Source organism: Notolepis coatsorum (genome assembly GCF_963971535.1).
Source record: "Notolepis coatsorum genome assembly, chromosome: 1".
NCBI classification, from domain to species: Eukaryota; Metazoa; Chordata; class Actinopteri; order Aulopiformes; family Paralepididae; genus Notolepis; species Notolepis coatsorum.
Genome location: NC_140165.1, coordinates 183,032,640 through 183,056,302, shown reverse-complemented (window position 1 = coordinate 183,056,302; position 23,663 = coordinate 183,032,640). Strand labels below are relative to the sequence as shown.

Here is a 23,663-nt window from a genome sequence, read left to right as displayed (position 1 = left end):
ACGAGTATACTCGTTGTTGGCGTTCAACGATTGGCGCCCAATAACGAGTATACTCATTGTTGGCAGTGAATGCGTTAATGAGGCTATTATTATTATTATTTTGCAACAAGATAGCCTACATAGAACATAAATAGCCTGTCTCAGACTGACTCACATGCATGGTCCCGATGCCAGCATATCAACATGGTCAGTCGGGAGCATAGGGCTGGGCGATATAACGATAACGATAAATATCGCGATATATTTTAATAATCGATATCGAATATCGAAATTAAAAAATAGATTTTTTTTTTTTTTTTTTTAAATATAGTATGCATAATGTTGTGTTAATTCCACAACAAGAGATATGTAATGTTAATTACCTGAAATTATTCCGTTTTTGGGGGGGGGGGGAACCCTGCATATATCGGTATCGGTTGATATGTAAGGGATAATGTATAGCTACGAGGTCATTGTCGCAAAATAATTGACAGACACGGAGTTTAGAATACCGAGGTGCCTCGCCGAGGTGTTCTAAGCGTAGTGAAGGTCAATCGTTTTTTTTTTTTTTTTTTGTGACCTGCAACAGGGCAGTTTTAAAACCAGAGACAGTGGACAGACTTGTCTTTCTTGCCTGCAACTTAAAGTAATGGCTTTGCTTGTCCAAATGACAATACTGACCAAATTGAGATTTATTTTTCTCTTGTCCATTTATTTTGTTTGCTTTCTAAGTTAAAATACAGTTTGAAACCGTCTGTACACAGTAGGCTATGTGTGCTAGCAGAGCTAGACTCCAGTCACGAGTCACGGTGGTTTGTCCACCAACAAAGCGCCAAAAGATCGAAAATAAACTAGCAGAGCCAGAACTGTTCAACTCCCCTGGAGCCACAGCCAGCAGAGAAGCCGGTTTACTTTAGCTTTTAAACCAGCTGCAGCCTGAGAACTGGAGTGTGAGGGGATGTAACACTAAAGATGGTGGCAATGACAAAGAATTGCTGCAAAATAAACATACATCTGTTGTTAAAAAAAATATATATATATGTTTTTTTTTTTTTTTTTTTTTTAATACTTATAACAATTCGATAATTATCGATATCGAGAAATATGATAACATTATCATATCGTTATCGCGATATGATTTTTTTCCATATCGCCCAGCCCTACGGGAGCATGCAGCCTGCATCACAATCAGTCCAAAAACATATAGAGGTACTGGCGTGCCAGCTTTGCCAGCCTGGGGAATCTCCCCGCATTGACTTTCCACCAGTCACTCGGATTTGTATCCAGGGATGGGGAATGGCTTCTTTTAACTGTTACGCGAGGTGGTCAGCCATATTTACCATATTTACCCGGTAAACGTCTAACGTTAGTTAGCAACACCGCAGTGGTGACTCGCCAGTCCTCGTGATGTAGTAGCAAATGACGGTAACGTATAGCTTTCGGTCTCAGGGCAGTCCAGCTGTCTGTCGTGAATGCAACTGCGAGCACCGGTAACGTTAGCGAGAAACTCCTAACTTTACATCGGTGTAGCTCTCCTCAATGCGCAAGGTGATTGTGGCTCAGGATGGGATATTATCTACAGTTATGTACAAATTATTATATGCAGGTATGTACAAACAGATGTGGATATATATACGTTAAGAATACATATATATATATATACGGTATATACAACACAGCATTATTTATTGTACATGCTATCCTACAGAGTTATATGGGTTATGTGCAGGTATATAGAAGGATTATATGCAGGTATATTCAAACAGATATGGATATATATACAGTATATACATTGCATCCGGAAAGTATTCATACCCCTTCACTTTTTCCACATTTTGTTATGTTACAGCCTTATTCCAAAATGGATTAAATCGTTTTTTTTTTCTCAGAATTCTACACACAATACCCAATAATGACAAAGTGAAAACGTTTTTTTTAGAATTGTTTGCAAATGTATAAAAAAAATTAAAGAATAAACAGATATAGAGTATAAGTATAGACAGTACATAAGTATTCACACCCTTTACTCAATACTTTGTTGAAGCACCTTTGGCAGCAATTACAGCCTCAAGTCTTCTTGAGTATGATGCTACAAGTTTGGCACACCTATTTTTGGGCAGTTTCTCCCATTCTTCTTTGCAGATTGTCTCAAGCTCCATCAGGTTGGATGGGGAGCGTCGGTGCACAGCGAATTTTCAGATCTTTCCAGAGATGTTCAATTGGGTTCAAGTCTGGGCTCTGGCTGGGACACTCAAGGACATTCACAGACTTGTCCCGAAGCCACTCCTTTGTTATCCTGGCTGTGTGCTTAGAGTCATTGTCCTGTTGGAAGGTGAACCTTCGCCCCAGTCTGAGGTCCAGAGCACTCTGGAAGAGGTTTTCATCAAGGATCTCTCTGTACATTGCTGCATTCATCTTTCCCTTGATCCTGACTAGTCTCCTAGTTCCTGCCGCTGAAAAACATCTGAGAGTCCTTTAGGTGTCTTTTGGCAAACTCCATGCGGGCTGTCATATGCCTTTTACTGAGGAGTGGCTTCCGTCTGGCCACTCTACCATAAAGGCCTGATTGGTGGAGTGCTGCAGAGATGGTTGTCCTTCTGGAAGGTTCTCCCATCTCCACGGAGGAACACTGGAGCTCTGTCAGAGTGACCATCGGGTTCTTGGTCACCTCCCTGACCAAGGCCCTTCTCCCCCGATGGCTCAGTTTGGCCGGGCAGCCAGCTCTAGGAAGAGTCCTGGTGGTTCCAAACTTCTTCCATTTGCTCGTTGGCACCTTCAATGCTGCAGCCATTTTTTGTACCCTTCCCCAGATCTGTGCCTCGATACAATCCTGTCTCGGAGGTCTACAGACCATTCATTGGACTTCATGGCTTGGTTTGTGCTCTGACCTGCACTGTCTGTCAACTGTGGGACCTTATATAGACGGGTTGTGTGCCTTCACAAATTATGCCCAATCAATTGAATTTACCACAGGTGGACTCCAATCACGTTGTAGAAACATCTCAAGGATGATCAGAGGAAACAGGATGGAGCTGAGCTAAATTTTGAGTGTCATAGCAAAGGGTGTGAATACTTATGTACATGTAATATTAAATCTTTTAATTTTTAATACATTTGCAAAAAATTCTAAAAATCTTTTTTCATTTAGTCATTATGGGGTATTGTGTGTAGAAGTTTCAGGGAAACATTTATTTAATCCATTTTGGAATAAGGCTGTAACATAACAAAATGTGGAAAAAGTGAAGGGGTATGAATACTTTCCGGATGCACTGTATATGCGGTAAATATAAATATATAAATGTATATATACAGTATATACAGCACTATTGTACATGCTATCATACAGTTATTATGGCTAGATTATAGTATGAGGTAGGTACCGTAGTTATGATTATTATGATCACTAGTCTAGATAGTCTAGAACTCTGTAACACACCTGGTTGGAACCTGAGAACTCATGCACAGGAAGTGAAACATCTACCTGTCAGATAAACACCCCACCTCGATGGCCAAGGGACATCTCAGGCTTAATAGGCAGGGCTATATTCTGCTAAACTGGCTTAAGTGCGGAGGCCAGAAACTCACAAGAAGAAGTGTCTTACTTTAGCCAGAAGCTGTTCGATCTCCACTGACATGGTGTCAAACATCCTGTCCTGGGTGGAGTTGTTGAGCAAGGGGGTGGTGTCAGACCTGGAGGAGCACACACACACAGAGAGAGAGAGAGACAGACAGGATAATGTGAGCGTGTCGGAGCAGATATGGCTTCCGCTAGGGATGTACTCATAGTCTCATACCAATTCCAAGTAATGAACTTGAAATATGGATCCAAAAGTATTAGAGAGACAGACAGAGACAGACAGACACCATGGCTGGTCTTACGTTTCTCCGTGACGTCCATCCCTGGAGCTGCTATAGCTAGTACACAGCTTACTGAAGGAGACCAGCTTCAAGTCCAACTCATTCTCGAGCTGCCTGGCCTGCTTCCGCAGATCTGACACACACACACACACACACACACACACACACACACACACACACACACACACACACACACACACACACACACACACACACACACACACACACACACACACACACACACACACACACACACACACACACACACACACACACACACACACACACACACACACACACACACACACACACACACACACACACACACACACACACACACACACACACACACACACACACACACACACACACACACACACACACACACACACACACACACACACACACACACACACACACACACACACACAACATGAGCTCTGGACCTAAATGTTATATTGTTTATTTTAGTTATTTATTTTTATTTTAGTCATTAACTTGCTAGTTAGTTTGAAACAGTAGCTGGCCAGATATAGTAGGCCTAATAGCTTACATCTAGCTTACATTTTGTCATTTAGCTGACACTTTTATCCAAAGCGACTTACAAATTGTCAGCAGGAGGGGTACACCTCTGGCAGCTAAGGGTAAGTGGTATTATTGTTTGTCAAATAGTGTCAAACTTGAGTGCTTCACTCTGAGTGCATTGTAGTATAGACGACGTTAGACATATTAGCATTAGTAGTATAGTATAGTAGTAGGTATGAATTTACCCAAGGGGATCGATAAAGGAATATATTATCTTATAGTATGGTAGCAGAGCACATAGTAGATAGTAGTACAGACATAGTAGGTAGGTAGTAGTATGTATAGTATAGACATAGTACATAGTAGATAATAGTATAGACATAGTAGATAGTATAGACATAGTAGTATAGACATAGTAGCATAGTACATAGTAGCATAGTAGATGCTCCTCAGGCCATCAGAATGCTAAATGACAATAACACTATGCAACAACCATCAAATGCACTCACAGCACACACACACTCACTTTAAACAAACAACTCACTGCAGCACCCACTTTTACCCACTTTAGAACACCTAAACACACTTTATATTTATTGGTAAAGAATTTGCACTACAACCCATACCTCATTACACCTTACTGTAAATTGTACCTCATCCCATTTCTGCTTTGTACTGTATAGTATATTGTATCGTAACTCAGTTACTTCTACTCTGCATTGTACATATACTGAACACTTTTGTCTATGTACTTGACTCCTATTTTATACTTGCTATACTTATTTTATACTTATCTATTTTTGTCTAGCACAGTCCCTGGAGCGTAACAGAAAGAAGCATTTTGTATAAAAGTATTCTGTACTTCTGTATGACAACTAATAAAGAAACTTGAAACTAGATATAGTAGCATAGTATAGTAGTATAGACATATTGCCATAGTAGGTAGTAGACTAGTATAGATATATTACCATAGTAGGTTGTAGTATAGACATATTACCATAGTAGATAGTAGTATATTACCATAGTAGGTAATGCCTGGTATTACTAGTATAGACACATTACCATAGTAGGTAGTAGTATAGACATAGTAGCATATTATGCTACATAACGTGCCACGGTTAGTATATGAATGGATTGTAAAGGGTGTAGTTAATCGCAGAGCCTAATCTCCCTTCTTATCATCTAAATTACCATTGTCTGCATTAACACAGTGAAGCAACTCCTGGTTCCTGGACTCCAACCTAGTTCCTACAGCAACGCGCATAGCTAGCTATCGTTAGCTTGACAGCTAGCTATCTAGCTAGCGATTTGTTACGGAGAGTCGTATGGCTTCAAAAAACAACCATGTTCGTCAGTTCTATTGTCTCGACACCGACGACTTCTAGACACCGAGTGCTAATCCTTCACGAATGACTGCTGTCAGGTTGTACAGCGCCAGTTATCCAGACATTATGCCACCTTACCTTCCCAATAGTTGCTGCTTCCTCCTCCTGCCATCTTTGTTGTCTAGCGACGTCACGAGTCCCGGTGGCCTGTATGCTTTCCCCAACGCAGTTGTGTTTCCGCGTCTCTGATTGGCCCACGCGTTTCTGGTCATGTGACATGTGCGCCAATCGTGGGACCGCAAGTTTCTACACTGGTTAAGCTTAGGCGCCCTTTCGAAATTGGTTAAGGTTTGATTGATTGATTGAAAACTTTATTAACAGATTGCAGAATGGGTACAATACAGTACAGCTCAATACACACAATTGTTAAGGGGATGCAGACCAGAGAAAGACTTTCGTCTTGTTTACATCAGGGTCCCCCATTTTCAATTCATCAGGACATATATGACATACATGACATACAGATAGTCAGTACTGCTACATCTATACATTTATGACATACCAGATTTGCAAATACAGTACTGTTTGTGATACAGAAGGAGTCAAGAAAAGGGAGTATATACATTTGACGTAGAAACTGTACATTGGAGGAGGTTGGGTGGGGGGGGTTGGGTACATTGGGATATTGACAACCATACTGGGTAATTTACATTGGAGGTGGTTGGGGGCACACTGTATAAACAAGTAAAACTGTACATTGAGGGGGGGGGGGGGGGGGAGACACTGTACAAACAAACAAAATTGTACATTGGACTATTGACAAAACCATACTAGGTAAATGACTGTACATTGGAGGGGGTTGGGTTAGGATATTTACAGGGGCCAGTGTTGAATTGCAGTCTCCCGTAGGTGTCCCTTGAGAGAGGTTTTGAAAGTGGGTAGTGATCCACATTCCTTTACAGCTTTGGGTAGGGCGTTCCACATTGATGTGGCATAATTGCGAAACGTGTTTAGTCCCTTATTTGAGCCGAATCTGGGTTTAACATGATTTGTGGAGCTCCCTCTGGTGTTGTGATCGTGGTATTCACTGACCTTTGGGAAGTATTTTGACATGTACATGGGTACCTTGGTCGTGTAGTGTATCTTGTAGACCAGGCCCATTGCAAGTTGCTGTACTCTGTCGTCTACTCTAAGCCATCCTAGGTTGTCAAAGTGGGCAGGGGTGAGGTGGGTTCTAGGAGTAAGGTCAAGCAGTAGTCTGACCAGTTTGTTTTGAGATGTTTGTAATTTTGTTTTTAGCGCCTTTGAGGTGCTTTGGTACCATGAGGTGCAAGCATAGTCGTAGTACCCCTGAATGAGTGCTCCTGCCAGAGTCTTCAGGGTATTCTTGTTTACCAGAGAGGAGATCCGGTACAAGAATCGAGTTCGTTGGTTGACTTTTTTTATTACATTGGATGCCATTTTGTCACAGGAGAGATTAGCCTCTAGGATGGAACCCAGGTAGGTAATTTCATCTTTCCTTGTGACAATATTGTCACCCACTGTAACTGAGAAGCCGTCGGTCTTGCTGAGTTTGTTATTTGAACCGAAGAGAATGGACTCTGTTTTGCCCATGTGTAATGATAGTTTGTTATCAGCGAGCCATATGCAGATTCTGCCTAGTTCCGAGCTGAGGGTTTTTTCAACCTGTAACTTGTTCTTGTCAGAGACCAGCAGGGCTGAGTCGTCCGCAAACAGGAACAAGTTGCAGTCACAAGCTGACGACATGTCATTTGCATAAATTAGGAACAGTAGCGGTCCTAGTATGCTTCCTTGTGGAACACCACAGCTCACGTTACCAAAAGAAAACCTAACCTAAGCCGGCTTAAATTGTTCGGGGTACCCCTTAGACACTGGTTGTTAGCGTTCACTTCAATGGACGTTGCTGTTGATACACGTGGTACTGTTAGTACTTAGCCAAGATGGCGGACCCACTCTTGTCACCGCTCGTCCGGGTGACAAGATGGCGTCGGCGATCCCGCGAGCACAGCCAGCAGGCTGGGCGGACAGCAGGCAGTGGTTAGCTGGAGGAGCGTGCTGTATGGCGTCCTCTGCTGGTGGGGAGAGGCGTCCTCTGTACCGTCTGGGAAACGTCCACCGCTGCTGTTGCTGGCTTGCTTCTGTCGTGCAACCTAATACTGTGACTACCCTAAACACAGCTAAGCTTTGGGTCTCGACGCACCCTCCTGCTATATCGGTTACACTGCTAACACAACGTGGCTGGCTATACCACCGGTCTCTTCAGCGCCGCGCGCCCGGTAGTCTACTCAAGTCAGACAGAGCCGTTAGTAGCATACTACTATACCGCACACAGTAACTACTATAACCCGATAACGTTAGACGTTAGTCTCGTTAGCTCTAGACGTTAGTCCTTTGGTTCGGTTTCTCTTACTCACACACTATCGCTGATACTTCTAGGATAACCTGTCACTAACAAGTATTTCTCATCACCCGCCGCTCGCTCCGACGGGGCTCTCCTTCATTAACTTCTTCAACGGGGCTATTCCAAAGCACACGCCCGTTGTGGCTGCGACTGTTCACGGCCAAGTCCAATGCCGAAGAGAGCTTCCTGCTCCCTTTGCCTCCAGGTAACTCCCTCTTCCTCGTTGCTTGCTTCTCTCCACTGCTCCACCTGCCACCACTGCCACTCCGCCCCCTGCTGGCAACCTCCACTGGTCCCACTCAAGGACCGCTCCAGAAAGGGAAAAAGGGCTCAATGTTATTGCTAGTAATCCATACTGCAGCCGGAGAAGAGTAGCACCTCACCTCGTCGTTAGACTGGGCGAGCTATCCAAAGGAACACTGTTAATCACACGTTATACACACACAGGGAAAGTAACAGTTAGTTAGCACTACTGAATACTTTGTAGAATATTCAGGCTGCTACATTTGCAATCACATTTGTTTAACTACGGGGTAGTAGTTGACCTAGTTGTTAGCTTAAGCTAGTTAGCTGTGGTTATTTACAAACATGTAGATGAGACTAATCATATACAGATCGAGAACATGGCTAACAGTTGGGAATTCTAAGGTACATCTTATTTAAGCATGTAAAATGGCAACTAATCAATTCAATCAATTAGATTACCAATATTATATCAACATGAAAATTTGGAAGGGAACATAATAGTATTTTATTTTAGTATTTACTATTATAATATTAGTAGCCGATTAATTTGCAGCCCGTCCTAGGTTCTGATTGGCTCTCTAGGTTAGCACTTTAGCTTCTGATGCTGTGGTGGGCACTAGTCCTAACATTGCTAACTAAACTTTTAGTCAGAGAAAAAACTTCACGAGTCACGACTATTTACGTCCACGTGCTGTAAGGAATCAGGAATATGGAAAGCACATTGTCTTGTAATAGAATGACTGAAATCACTGCAAGAGCTAGTATAGGCTAGCTAGCCCTCATGAACCAGCAGACACCAACAGTAGAATATGCACTAGGCTACTGCACCCACCTGTCATGTTACTGTTGGTTCCTTCCACTTGAACTTCATCATCATTAGCAGCAGCTACTCTAACGCCAGCCCTTCCTCTACTAAACATGTCTGTAATTTTAGAACATTGTTCTGCGTCTTTTACTAGCAATTTTAGTTTTTTAATTCTAGCTTTTTCAGCTCCACCCTTTCTTTTTTTTGCGTTCTCCATTTCTGCGCTTCTAGGCCTACTCGCGGTTGGGAGGAAATGTGAATCTCATTCACTGATGTCTCATGTCTCATTCAAGACTGGCTAACAAAAGCATGTCTTTCACTTAACACCAAGAAAACAGTGTGTATGATGTTCACAAAGTCACCAGTAGAGGTCACTCACTCTAATGTGTTTCTGGGAGAGGCGGAGCTGGACATTGTACATTAATTCAAGTATCTTGGGGTCACATTGGACTCTACATTGACCTTCAAAAAGTCATGTGAAGAAAGTGACAAACACAGTCAAGTTTAACATAGAAAACTTCAGGCAGATCAGGCCCTGCCTGCCAGTTAATGCTGCAAGGATGTTTCTGCATTCAATGATTTTATCACACATTGAGTACTGTTTTATCAACTGGTCTCTTTCATATGTCACTACTCTTACACCAATAGAATTACTCTACAAAAAAGCCATAAAAGTATTTGATAGGAAACCAATTTCATTTCATCACTGTAATGTTTTAGAAAAACATAACATGCTAAGTTTAGAGAATTTCCAAGTTTTCAAATATACTTGCTTCATGTACAAGGTTCTGCATGGAATTGCCCCTCCCCCATTGAATGAGTTCATCCAACAGAAAGCAGACACTGGCATTACCACCAGGGCCATCAGTAGAGGGGACTGTAAGGTGCCTTTTCGGTATACTACCTTTGCAAACCTGTTCTCTGTTAAAGGTGGTAACTACTGGAATAGCCTACCAGTTGTCATTAGAGTGCCCTACATACTCCATGTTCAAGACCCATCTTAAACTGCATCTTAAGGCAAACCAGAACTGTGATCATTTTTAATCTGATTTAGTTTATGCAACTTGTTTATTGTTTTATTGCCGGCCCACACACTGGCCCACACACCGGCCCACATAATGGCCCACACACCGGCCCACATACGGCCCACACACTGGCCCACACACTACACCGGCCCACACACTACACCGGCCCACACACCGGCCCACACACTGGCCCACACACTGGCCCACACACTGGCCCACACACCGGCCCACACACTGGCCCACATACTGGCCCACACACCGGCCCACACCGGCCCACGGCCCACACACCGGCCCACACACTGGCCCACATTAGTGGCCCACACACCGGCCCACACACTGGACCACATTAGTGGCCCACACACCGACTCACACACTGGCCCACACACCGGCCCACACACTGGCCCACATTAGTGGCCCACACACCGACTCACACACTGGCCCACACACTGGCCCACACACTGGCCCACACACCGGCCCACATTAGTGGCCCACACACTGGCGTCCCGATGGCCAGTCCGCCACTGACTGTACCCATTCTGCAATCTGTTAATAAACTTTTCAATCAATCAATCAATCACTCTTTCGAAATTGGTTAAGGTTAGAGTTTGTCTTAGAGCACTGCATGGCGATAGAACGCCAGGTAGTTTGCAGGCTGTTAGACCTGGAAATAGGCGCAGAACTTGCTGTCCCACGATTGGCGCACATGTCACATGACCTGGCCAATCAGAGCGCAAAACAGGAACGCGGAAACACAACTGCGTTGGGGAAAGCATACACGCGTCCCGCCGGCGTGAATGCGTTATTTTTTTCCGTAGCCGCATTTTGCGGAGACGCTCTCTGATTGGCCACTGACTGACGCTCTCTGATTGGCCACTGACATGTGCACCCAATCGCGTAACGAGCTGTGTCTTTGCCCATTTCCGGGTCTAACAGCCTGCAAACTACCTAACGCAATCCTACCTGGAGGGGAGAGAGCAGATGGTGGAGGTAAACGGTACCCTATCCCCCCCCCTCACAGTAAGCTGTGGTGTTCCACAAGGAAGCATACTAGGTCCGCTACTGTTCCTAATTTATGCAAATGACATGTCGTCAGCTTGTGACTGCAACTTGTTCCTGTTTGCGGATGACTCAGCCCTGCTGGTCTCTGACAAGAACAAGTTGCAGGTTGAAAAAACCCTCAGCTCAGAACTAGGCAAAATCTGCATATGGCTCGCTGATAACAAACTATCATTACACATGGGCAAAACAGAGTCCATTCTCTTCAGTTCAAATAACAAACTCAGCAAGACCGACGGCTTCTCAGTTACAGTGGGTGACAATATTGTCACAAGGAAAGAAGATATTACCTACCTGGGTTCCATCCTAGAGGCAAATCCTTCCTGTGACAAAATGGCATCCAATGTAATAAAAAAAGTCAACCAACGAACTCGATTCTTGTACCGGATCTCCTCACTGGTAAACAAGAATACCCTGAAGACTCTGGCAGGAGCACTCATTCAAGGGTACTACGACTATGCTTGCACCTCATGGTACCAAAGCACCTCAAAGGCGCTAAAAACAAAATTACAAACATCAATTCTTGTTCAAAATCAAGTCCTCCCTGTCCCTCTGCTAAATCAGGAAGTTGATAACCTGGAGGTTCAGGCGCCTCAGAGGTGTGCCTATTTGCAGAGTGCAATTGGAAAAGTTGATCAACTATATTCCTTGACCTTCTTCGCATATTTGATGCCTTATTGTAGTCAGAGTAGCGCTCAGTCATCATGACAATTAGTACCACGTACTTTTTACAGTTGGGAGGATGTTGTCACTCCTGGCCTGGGCAGACACTGTAAACACACACATTTAAACAGTAGATTACATGTACAGCAGATAATATGTATCCTGCATCATCATTTAGTGGAGAAACGGATGGCAAATTAAAGACAATCAGGCGGAATTTTCTTCAGTCCTTCACAATGCCAATGAGCTGTGTTACGCGTTGTACTAATGACAAAAACAGAAACCCAAATCACAAGTTTTATACCATCACAGAGGAAAAAGTGGCTGCACGACACGCATTATGAACCATATTAAAATATCCACGTGCTCACCGCAAATGGCCTTTGACTATAGTGCTGGCAGCTAACGATAGCTACGTTAACCTAGACAAGTACATGTTGAGCTAACGTTAATTATATCATCGAACCGATAGGAGCTTATATCTTATCTAATCTTACGTTCGGGTAGTGGCACACGTGGTACCATGTAAGATTAGATCAAATAAGCATATCGGTTCGATATGTAACGTTAGCTTAGCATATCTAACACAACCACAACAACAGAGGGAGCCGAGCACACGTGGATATTTTAATCCATATAACGTGCGCGTGATCATCTTAACCCTAGCTACTGTTGTAAACTATACCCATAATTTAATATAGGGTTTAACCTGCAATTCAGTCTCAGAGCCCCTGCTGCCCTGCACGCATTATGAACCATATTAAAATATCCACGTGCTCACCGCAAATGGCCTTTGACTATAGTGCTGGCAGCTAACGATAGCTACGTTAACCTAGACAAGTACATGTTGAGCTAACGTTAATTATATCATCGAACCGATAGGAGCTTATATCTTATCTAATCTTACGTTCGGGTAGTGGCACACGTGGTACCATGTAAGATTAGATCAAATAAGCATATCGGTTCGATATGTAACGTTAGCTTAGCATATCTAACACAACCACAACAACAGAGGGAGCGCTAGCCATGTGCACAAATGTTTGATAAAAACGCAAAAACTGGCTCAATTACGATACAAAATGTTCCCCTCTTCATGAAAGTCACATTATTGAACAAAAATACAATACAACAATAAAGTGCGGGCCTTTAAGGCCATAATATATCTAAATTACAAAGACGACGTATACTGTTGGCTCGGCGTTGCTAATAAACATATCATTTTTATAAAACGAGTCAACGAGTTTCTAAACTATTCTGGTAACGTTAATTACTGTTTGAAGTCAACTATAATAAAATATAGACAATTGTTATTAACTTACCTGATATGTGCAATCTTGTAATCAAGCGAACGAACAACGTACACGTGTGGATCTCAAACGGAAGTAGCAGCGTCTTCCGGCCATTGAGCACATGCCGCGTTCAAGTTACATGGGAATTCAAGTGGAAGAACCAGCTTCCTACTGGGAAAAACCATTCACGTCAGCCTCTATAGTTATAATTCCTATATAGTCTAGGACATATGGGATTTTTTCATAGACCCCGATCTCCCACTTCGCGTCACGAATTGCGGAAGTATGGATGTGGGCGTTTCATTGAGTCAACGCGTGAAGCTTAGTTGTAGCAACGAGATGTCCTCTGGTTTCCGCTTCTTCCCACGTAACGTGAACGCAGCATCTGGCTGATGCAATAACATGAAATGTTCACTTTTTTTTCAGCATAGCAGGGGGAGGGGGGAGGGGGGAGTGGATCACATATAGAAAATAAAAAATATCTATAATATGATTAATGGAAAATGTACACATATGAGCAATTATAGGCAGTATAGTATTTGTTTCAAGTTTAAAGTTCAATAACTTCGTTTTTATATACTTTACAGTGAAAATGTTGGTTTTGATTGATTGATTGATTGATTGATTGATTGATTGATTGAAAACGTTATTAACAGATTGCAGAATGGGTACAATACAGTACAGCTCAATACACACAATTGTTAAGGGGATGCAGACCAGAGAAAGACTTTCGTCTTGCATCAGGGTCCCCCATTTTCAATTCATCAGGATATACGGCTATACATTTATGAAAACGTATACATTATAGGTGGGGGGGTGGGTGGGGTGGGGGGGGGTTGGGTAGGTTGGGTAGGGGTGGACACTGGACACTGTACAACTGCACAAGCAACTGTACATATTGACAAAACCATGTTTGGTAATTGACTGTACATTGGGTTGGGTTAGGACATTTACAGGGGCCAGTTTCGAATTGCAGTCTCCCGTAGGTGTTCTTTGAGAGTGGTTTTGAAAGTGGGTAGTGATTCACATTCCTTTACAGCTTTGGGTAGGGCGTTCCACATTGATGTGGCATAATTGCGAAACGTGTTCCTGTTTGAGCCGAATCTGGGTTTAACATGATTTGTGGAGCTCCCTCTATGATGTTGTGGTCGTGGTATTCACTGACCTTTGGGAAGTATTTTGATATGTACACATATATGGGTACCTTGATCGTGTATAGTGTATCTTGTAGACAGGCCCATTGCAAGTTGCTGCACTCTGTCGTCTACTCTAAGCCGTTGTCACGTGGGCAGGGGCGAGGTGGGTTCTAGGAGTAAGGTCAAGCATGTAGTCTGACCAGTTTGTTTTGAGATGAAGTGTAGCAGGGTCAAGTCAAGTCAAGTCAAGTCAAGTCAAGAGTTTTAATTGTCACGGCATACAAGTATACAATGAAATGCGGGTGGTCTTGCCCGCAACGATGTGCAATACGTGGTACAACATATAATAGAATCCAATAAAAAAAAAACATTGTGCAATAAACAGGTAACAGGTAACATATTTGTGACATCTCGGTATCTGTACATATTATTTACAGGGCATATAGGACACGGTCAAAGAACACCAGATCCAGGCGTACAACTAGAACCACCAGAACAGTGAATACGAGCAAAGTAACACGACTAACTGGTAACGACAGATACAGATTACAAAACATACAATTAAAAACTAAAAATCTCTAGAAAATCTAGTCAATTTACAAACCAATGAGCTTCTAGATACAGTAGAAAGGATATGCAGCCAGTATGAGCTTCTAGACAGACAGTAGAAGAGATATGCAGCCAGTATGAGCTTCTAGATAAGACAGTAGAAGAGATATGCAGCCAGTATGAGCTTCTAGATACAGTAGAACAGATATGCAGCCAGTATGATCTTCTAGAGACAGTAGAACAGATATGCAGCCAGTATGATCTTCTAGAGACAGTAGAACAGATATGCAGCCAGTATGAGCTTCTAGATACAGTAGAACAGATATGCAGCCAGTATGAGCTTCTAGATAAGACAGTAGAAGAGATATGCAGCCAGTATGAGCTTCTAGATAAGACAGTAGAAGAGATATGCAGCCAGTATGAGCTTCTAGATAAGACAGTAGAACAGATATGCAGCCAGTATGATCTTCTAGAGACAGTAGAACAGATATGCAGCCAGTATGATCTTCTAGAGACAGTAGAACAGATATGCAGCCAGTATGATCTTCTAGAGACAGTAGAACAGATATGCAGCCAGTATGAGCTTCTAGATACAGTAGAACAGATATGCAGCCAGTATGAGCTTCTAGATAAGACAGTAGAACAGATATGCAGCCAGTATGATCTTCTAGAGACAGTAGAACAGATATGCAGCCAGTATGATCTTCTAGAGACAGTAGAACAGATATGCAGCCAGTATGATCTTCTAGAGACAGTAGAACAGATATGCAGCCAGTATGAGCTTCTAGATACAGTAGAACAGATATGCAGCCAGTATGAGCTTCTAGATAAGACAGTAGAAGAGATATGCAGCCAGATGAGCTTCTAGATAAGACAGTAGAAGAGATATGCAGCCAGTATGAGCTTCTAGATAAGACAGTAGAAGAGATATGCAGCCAGTATGAGCTTCTAGATAAGACAGTAGAAGAGATATGCAGCCAGTATGAGCTTCTAGATAGACAGTAGAACAGATATGCAGCCAGTATGAGCTTGTTGCATACTCATGTTAAACAGTTGGCATTAGTGCAGAATTGAACTAAAACTGTCTCATAGGAACGGATTCTGGAATGGCATTTTGAATAAATGACTAAATGACATAAATGAAAGCTCTCATCGACTCCGACAGATTGCTAGTCATTCATAATGGCAACGAAAGACTGTCCAAATGACCTGTGTTGTGTTAGCTTGTGTTAGCTTGGGGAGCTGCGGTTCATGTTGTGTTAGCTTGTGTTAGCTTGGGGAGCTGCAGTCTGTGTTGTGTTAGCTTGTGTTAGCTTGGGGAGCTGCAGTCTGTGTTGTGTTAGCTTGTGTTAGCTTGGGGAGCTGCGGTCCATGTTGTGTTAGCTTGTGTTAGCTTGGGGAGCTGCAGTCTGTGTTGTGTTAGCTTGTGTTAGCTTGGGGAGCTGCGGTCCATGTTGTGTTAGCTTGTGTTAGCTTGGGGAGCTGCGGTCCATGTTGTGTTAGCTTGTGTTAGCTTGGGGAGCTGCAGTCTGTGTTGTGTTAGCTTGTGTTAGCTTGGGGAGCTGCGGTCCATGTTGTGTTAGCTTGTGTTAGCTTGGGGAGCTGCGGTCCATGTTGTGTTAGCTTGGGGAGCTGCAGTCTGTGTTGTGTTAGCTTGTGTTAGCTTGGGGAGCTGCGGTCCATGTTGTGTTAGCTTGTGTTAGCTTGGGGAGCTGCAGTCTGTGTTGTGTTAGCTTGTGTTAGCTTGGGGAGCTGCGGTCCATGTTGTGTTAGCTTGTGTTAGCTTGGGGAGCTGCAGTCTGTGTTGTGTTAGCTTCTGTTAGCTTGGGGAGCTGCGGTCCATGTTGTGTTAGCTTGGGGAGCTGCGGTCCATGTTGTGTTAGCTTGGGGAGCTGCGGTCCATGTTGTGTTAGCTTGTGTTAGCTTGGGGAGCTGCAGTCTGTGTTGTGTTAGCTTGGGGAGCTGCGGTCCATGTTGTGTTAGCTTGTGTTAGCTTGGGGAGCTGCGGTCCATGTTGTGTTAGCTTGTGTTAGCTTGGGGAGCTGCAGTCTGTGTTGTGTTAGCTTGTGTTAGCTTGGGGAGCTGCGGTCCATGTTGTGTTAGCTTGTGTTAGCTTGGGGAGCTGCAGTATGTGTTGTGTTAGCTTCTGTTAGCTTGGGGAGCTGCGGTCCATGTTGTGTTAGCTTGGGGAGCTGCGGTCCATGTTGTGTTAGCTTGTGTTAGCTTGGGGAGCTGCGGTCCATGTTGTGTTAGCTTGGGGAGCTGCAGTCTGTGTTGTGTTAGCTTGTGTTAGCTTGGGGAGCTGCGGTCCATGTTGTGTTAGCTTGTGTTAGCTTGTCCACAAGACAATTTTGTGAAGATTGGCGGCCCAGTAATAGAACATGAAATTTGGTAGGCCCATTCCTCCCTGATTCCTATCCCTTTGCAGCAAGGATAATTTTATTCTTGGTGTTTTGCCCTCCCAGATAAATGAAGAGATCATCTTATCCAGATCAAGAAAAAATGCTTTGGGGAGAAATAAGGGGAGACTTTGGAATAAGTATAAATATCTGGGTAATACATTCATTTTAATAGAATGTACTCTGCCAGCTAAGGACAGGGGTAAGCCATTCCACCTCTGTAAGTCAGCCTTTACCTTTGTTGTTAATGTGGTAAAGTTTTGTTTTCGAAGAGAGCAAAGAGATTGGGAGATGTTAATGCCCAGGTACTTAAAACCAGTATCCGCTATCTGGAAAGATGGAAGGCGATGGGAAATATTCCGGGCGAGATCATTAATTGGGAAGCATTCACTTTTCTGTACGTTTAATTTGTAGCCAGAAAAGCTTCCAAAAACCTTTAGAAGAGACAAAATATTTGGGATACCGGCCATTGGGTCTGATATGTAGAGCAATAGATCGTCTGCATAAAGAGATACTTTATGCTCGCTACCTCCCCTCCTAATGCCAGAGAACAAGGATTCAGCTCTAAGAGCTATGGACAGGGGTTCAATGGCCGCCGCAAAAATCAATGGAGACAGTGGGCACCCTTGGCGTGTCCCACGTGTCAGTGGGAAGGGCTTAGAACTGAAGCCATTAGTTGTGACACATGCCTGGGGGGCGGTGTACAGTAAGCGTATCCACGCCAACACTTCTTCCCCAAATCCAAACTGTTTTAATGTAAAGAACAAATAGTCCCACTCCACTCTATCGAAGGCTTTTTCCGCGTCCAGAGAAACCACTACCTCCGGGACTATTTGAGAGCTTGGTAGTCCAATAATGCTCAACAGTCTACGAATATTTGTAAAGGAATGGCGGTTCTTTATAAAGCCTGTCTGGTCCTCAGATATTACTGTGGGGAGAACAGCCTCTAGTCTACATGCCAACGCTTTAGCTAATATTTTATTGTCCACATTAAGAAGAGACACAGCTCGATAAGAGGAGCAGTTTATGGGGTCTTTATCCTTCTTAAGGAGTAAAGAGATGGAGGCCTGCGTGAGAGTAGGTGGCAGAGTACCCTTCTGTAATGAGTCATCAAACATCTCTAATAATAAAGGGGCCAATTGATTTGAAAATGTCTTAAATAATTCTACAGGGTAGCCATCTGGGCCTGGAGATTTTCCGCTCTGCATCTTTTTAATAGCTGCAGCAACCTCACTTAGTTGTAGCGATCGGTCTATGTCCTGACAATCTTCTGGAGAAATCTTGGGAATAACTTGGCCTGAAAAGAAATCTAGCATTACAGAGGTGTCTTTGGGCGCTTCAGATGTGTAGAGCTGTGAATAGAATGACACAAATGCGTCATTAATTTGTTTAGGATCCGTTGTTAGTGAATCTGAACTATCGCGAATCTGTGGTATTAGTTGTGAGGCTGATCTGCTCTTCAGCTGTTGGGCCAGAAGTCGACCCGCCTTGTCCCCACTCTCATATAGGGCACCCCTTGTTCTAAGCAACAGTCGTTCTGCCTCTTTGGTGGATAAAAGATTATGTTCCGTCTGAAAGCCAAGCCGGTCCTTATAAAGTTCCGGAGTCGGAGCCACGGCATAGCGACGATCAAGATCTGTAATCAGAGTCTCCAATTGTTGTTGCCTTTTGAGACGCTGTTTGTTAGCATGTGCGGTGTATGAAATAATTGTGCCCCTAACATTTGCCTTTAGTGTCTCCCATAATAATGAGGGTGAGGTTTCGTCATTTTTATTTGTCTCGAGAAATAGGTCAATCGCTTGAGATACCACGTTACAGAATTCATCAGATGCTAGTAGGGTAGAGTCCAGTCTCCAGAAACGGGCCTCTTTGGGTTTAGATTTGAAAATAAGTTCAAAGGTTACGGGGGCGTGGTCTGAAATAGTTATAGCAGAATAGCTAGCTGAGGACAAAGACGGTAATAAGGCCTTATCAAAGAAAAAATTGTCTATGCCTTTTTCCATTATTCTTTGGTACATATCATCAATGAGTTTTTTCTTCTTAAGGCTCATTAGCCAGAGGCCCACCTTTTAAACAACAACTTTTGGGTTTGTTGAAAACAATAAAACAATTCAATCTAAACATTATACCTTAAAATAAAACACAATTTTTAAAAACCCAATTTTCTTAAGTTACAGAACGTTTGGTTCCACATTATTTTATAAGATCTGGGGGAGACAACATGCATTAGTATTCATTTTTACATTCATTTGTTTTTTCTCCTGTTAATTCCTTTTCTAAGACAGCACAATCACATCTGCATAATCCTTCAATTGGTCTTCTCATCTATCCACCCCCCTTATGACCATATCATGGTCATAAAACCTTACCACCTCGTCGTCACAGCACAGTCGGGCAGGGAAGGCGGAGAATCACTCATCATCAGAAAAAAATTTCACCACCTTACTTTGGCCAGAACCTATATCTAATATTCTACCTATGTGAATGCGTCTATACCCTGCGTTGTGTCATAATCTATATCAGTTGCTACCGTTCAGTTACCTCCCGTCCTCCACACCAATCAAATTCCACATTCCACAGAGGCCCTCGCTCACCTATCCTGCACAGTTCCCGACCGGCCTAGCCTCCCCCTTCCCCCCATGCATGCTAGCCAGCTTCAGCTGTAGCCACTGTTTGTAGGCCTGTGATCCAGTCATATTCTGACCTATGACCGCCCTTCCTTGGATTTACAGACGGCTCTCTCAGTCTGGACGTTTTCCCAAACCTGCGTCTGTTTTGGCCTTTGTTCTCGGGGCTAAGATGAAGGAGGGGCTAGCGTCCACGAGCGACCTCTTTTCACAACCTAATAATTTCCCACAGGAGACAACTGAACAGGTTCACTCCACTGTGTCGCAATCTAATGAAATGTATTCATACCCATCATCTATGACTCCTCTACACGTGACGGTCCGCTTCCCCCCCTCGACTGAATCTGTGAGGGAAAAAACACAAATCAAATCCTTATCACATAATATGTCAAATACTTTCAAGAGAAGCCAATGTTAATCATATGCAAACGTGATAGGCCACTTAGCTTTTGTTGACATTCTTCCCTGACGCCACTTCCTTCAGCCACCAGCTCTCTCCACTCACACCCAGACCATAAAAAGCAGATGAGAAATAAAAACAAAAGGCAAATAATTAAAAAAATATCCCAATAGACCACGTTCTGCACCTCCTACACGTGAAATTACCATTCATACCTAAAACAGTAAATCAATAAAAACAACAAGCTCCAAACTTCACATCAAAGGTTATTAGAAAGGAAAGATAATTAAAAACCACACCAAACACTCCCTCCTCACACAACTGTTCCATTCAAACACATCTTTGTGCCTTGACACGTCTATGTTAGCACATGTGCCTTGACACGTCTATGTTAGCACAGTCTCCCCTACAGGCTCCATTCAAACCCATTCAGTCCACGCAATCAAAAATTAAAATAGACATATGTACTGACAAACCATTCTTAAAAAAAACAATATCAAATGAAGGTAATAAAATAAAACTCCTTTCATCCAACATCTCACAGTTTCAAGCACCCACTGAAATTAAGACACCCAGACATGCACTCACACGCCACTCAATCCATCCTCACATTATCAGGTAACCACTCAAAGACAAAGCCATTCACGCTTGCCCCACTCATGCATACCACCTGGCACACAATCATCCACAGTCACTCTGATCATTTGAACCACCATCTTTTCCCAACATACATCACTCATATCATAAACAAATACTTTCACGCTTTCTCTCATCCAACTCGTTAATCAACCAACATCCTTAACAAACAATGTTAGTTTGTTCCTCCCTCTCCTGCTCTCACTGAAATTAAGACACCCAGACATGCACTCACACGCCACTCAATCCATCCTCACATTATCAGGTAACCACTCAAAGACAAAGCCATTCACGCTTGCCCCACTCATGCATACCACCTGGCACACAATCATCCACAGTCACTCTGATCATTTGAACCACCATCTTTTCCCAACATACATCACTCATATCATAAACAAATACTTTCACGCTTTCTCTCATCCAACTCGTTAATCAACCAACATCCTTAACAAACAATGTTAGTTTGTTCCTCCCTCTCCTGCTCTCAACTTCAGGCTAACACAGTCTACACTCACATCTGCTCCTCTTCCCTCACTTCAATGATGGACTGGAATTCATCTTTAATTCAGACCTATCCATGCCTTCCAGTGCACAGACAGACCCAAATATTCCCTTACCAAAACAGTTATCATTCATAAGTCATAACCCCAAATGAATGCCTACTTTGATTTCCTTCGCTCACTCTCCAACTGTTTCCTGAATAGCCGCCAACTGTCTCACCTTTCTGACACTTCCTGTCTCCCTTATGCTATCCCAAACTAGCACCTTATCTTCCTGTCTCCCTGTTGTAAAAATAGCTGCATCTGTTAACACTCCTCCAACTGTTCTCTCCTATCTTCACCTCTGACCTCTCTCCTGTTGCATCTAATCTTACCAGGCCTGCTTCATCATCCTGTCATAAAAAACAGCCATTGTAAGCAACAGCTGTCCCTCTCGACCCCCCTCGGGCCTTGTGACCTTTTTCTAAATTGCTTTACCACCCCTCGACCCTCCTGAAACTCAACAAAGGGTTAACCATTACACACAAATCATTTATAATAACTGCAAAAACACAATGTCACATCAAAGCAGCATCTAAACAAGTCCCCCGTCACTAAATTATCCTATTGTGACCCAAGGACTTGCAATCAATCTTAATATAAAACATCAGCCTATGTAAACCAATGGCATCTAAGATTTAACAATCTAAAACAAGCATATCATCAGAAATTAAACATTATTATTAGTTAAGTTCCAATCATGCTAAGACTCAAAACTGTAAACAGGATATTCTGGGAACGTTAGCTCTGTATATAGGTGACATGTGATTATAATGTAGATGTATTAATCAAATATAACGCAAGCGATATGTCTTTTTCAGTGTAGAGTGCTTTCCCAACTCAGCTCTCAAACCCCACTTGGTCAAGACTCCCCTTGTGTAACATATTATTGCCCATTGTTACAGGTTCAATGTGTAGCTGGTTTATGAATCCCAGTTTAGTTATAGGCATGTATATTAAATCATCTACTCTTTGTTTGATAGGCTCACTGCATTGTTTGCAGCCCAAGTAAACCTCTCATTGACTATCTCCCCCTGTCTAATCATCACATGCTGCACCTACTCCCTCTATTTTGCCACACAAACTTGTAGTAACACAACCAAAACCACTCCCAGAACATTGTTTACAACCCACAGAATGCACAACATACAAACACAACCATTTTACACAATGCAAAATATTCCCTCACCCTGGTATTCATCCTCTGAGCGAATTAATATGAATGCAGTGATCCGCGTTGTACCGCGCCTGCGCAGTAGCGCAAACGGCACACACAGAACGATGTATCGCGACAAAGCATAACTAATATCATAAAACACTCCGTTTCAACTCAACACAATGCCACGACAACCACCGCGTCCTCTAACACTTTCCAACCATCACTTTCAAAACTCGAATCATAACATACGTCGCCCGCAAACTCACAAAACAGCCGCATGCAAGCTAAATAGCCTAGCCAGCCCTGATGCTATGTTCAATGTGCCCCCGGGCGTCGCGCTCTACGTGCTGTTCGAGATCCGTACATTCATTCAGTCCGCCCTTTACCAATCTAACTCTAAACAACTCACACATGCTTAAACAACAACCTACTTTAAAAGAAAATAATTTTTAAAACATTCTCACATACCAACGGCGCATACACAGATCAGCACGAATCATTTCTCCTACCCTTTTCTCCGCCTGGCTCCATACACAGTGGACGTTTTACACACTCCATTCAACTCCATGACGTCATCAAACAGCGACTTCTTCCTCCACCATAATAACGTACCCAATTGTTACCGCATTAAATATAACCCTCAAAACGGCCACAATCTCCTCAACTTACGCCTCGATTCGCTTCTTACCTGCAATTGCCGCCACAGTGTTTAGTCAATTCTCTCACATCGCCGTCTTAACGTCCCTAGATTTACCGCGGTTCCTCCACAGAGCTAAGCTAGTTAGCCCCAATCTCCAATATGATTCGCTCCAGACCCGTATACCACCCTGTTCTCCATTTCTGCCTTGCACTATATAGTATTGTATATTAGTACACTGCACAGTATTGTATATTGTATGGTAACTACGTCTATTCTGCATCGAACATTGTACATATGTCTAAACTGAACACTGTGACCTCTTTTTTTTACTTCTAATTTTACTATGTTTTTATTTCATACTTATCTTGTCTTGCACAGTCTCTGG

At 43.1% G+C, this 23,663-nt stretch overlaps 1 protein-coding gene across 2 annotated transcripts in view; it reads right to left on the bottom strand.

Moving 5' to 3' along the window:
• The window catches only part of gosr1 (golgi SNAP receptor complex member 1), a 260,165-nt gene extending 254,288 nt beyond the window's left edge, over window positions 1–5,877 (bottom strand). The window contains exons 1-3 of one of the 2 annotated variants that reach the window (XM_084317512.1): window positions 5,826–5,877; window positions 3,859–3,970; window positions 3,582–3,669 (exon numbers count right to left, since the gene is read on the bottom strand). In XM_084317512.1, coding sequence (XP_084173638.1) covers window positions 3,582–3,669; window positions 3,859–3,970; window positions 5,826–5,859 — 234 coding nt within the window. In that variant the 5' untranslated portion in view covers window positions 5,860–5,877. The remainder of the gene's footprint in view (window positions 1–3,581; window positions 3,670–3,858; window positions 3,971–5,825) is intronic. The other variant, XM_084317513.1, reaches the window with a different exon arrangement.
• Between the last annotated feature and the right edge of the window lie 17,786 nt (window positions 5,878–23,663).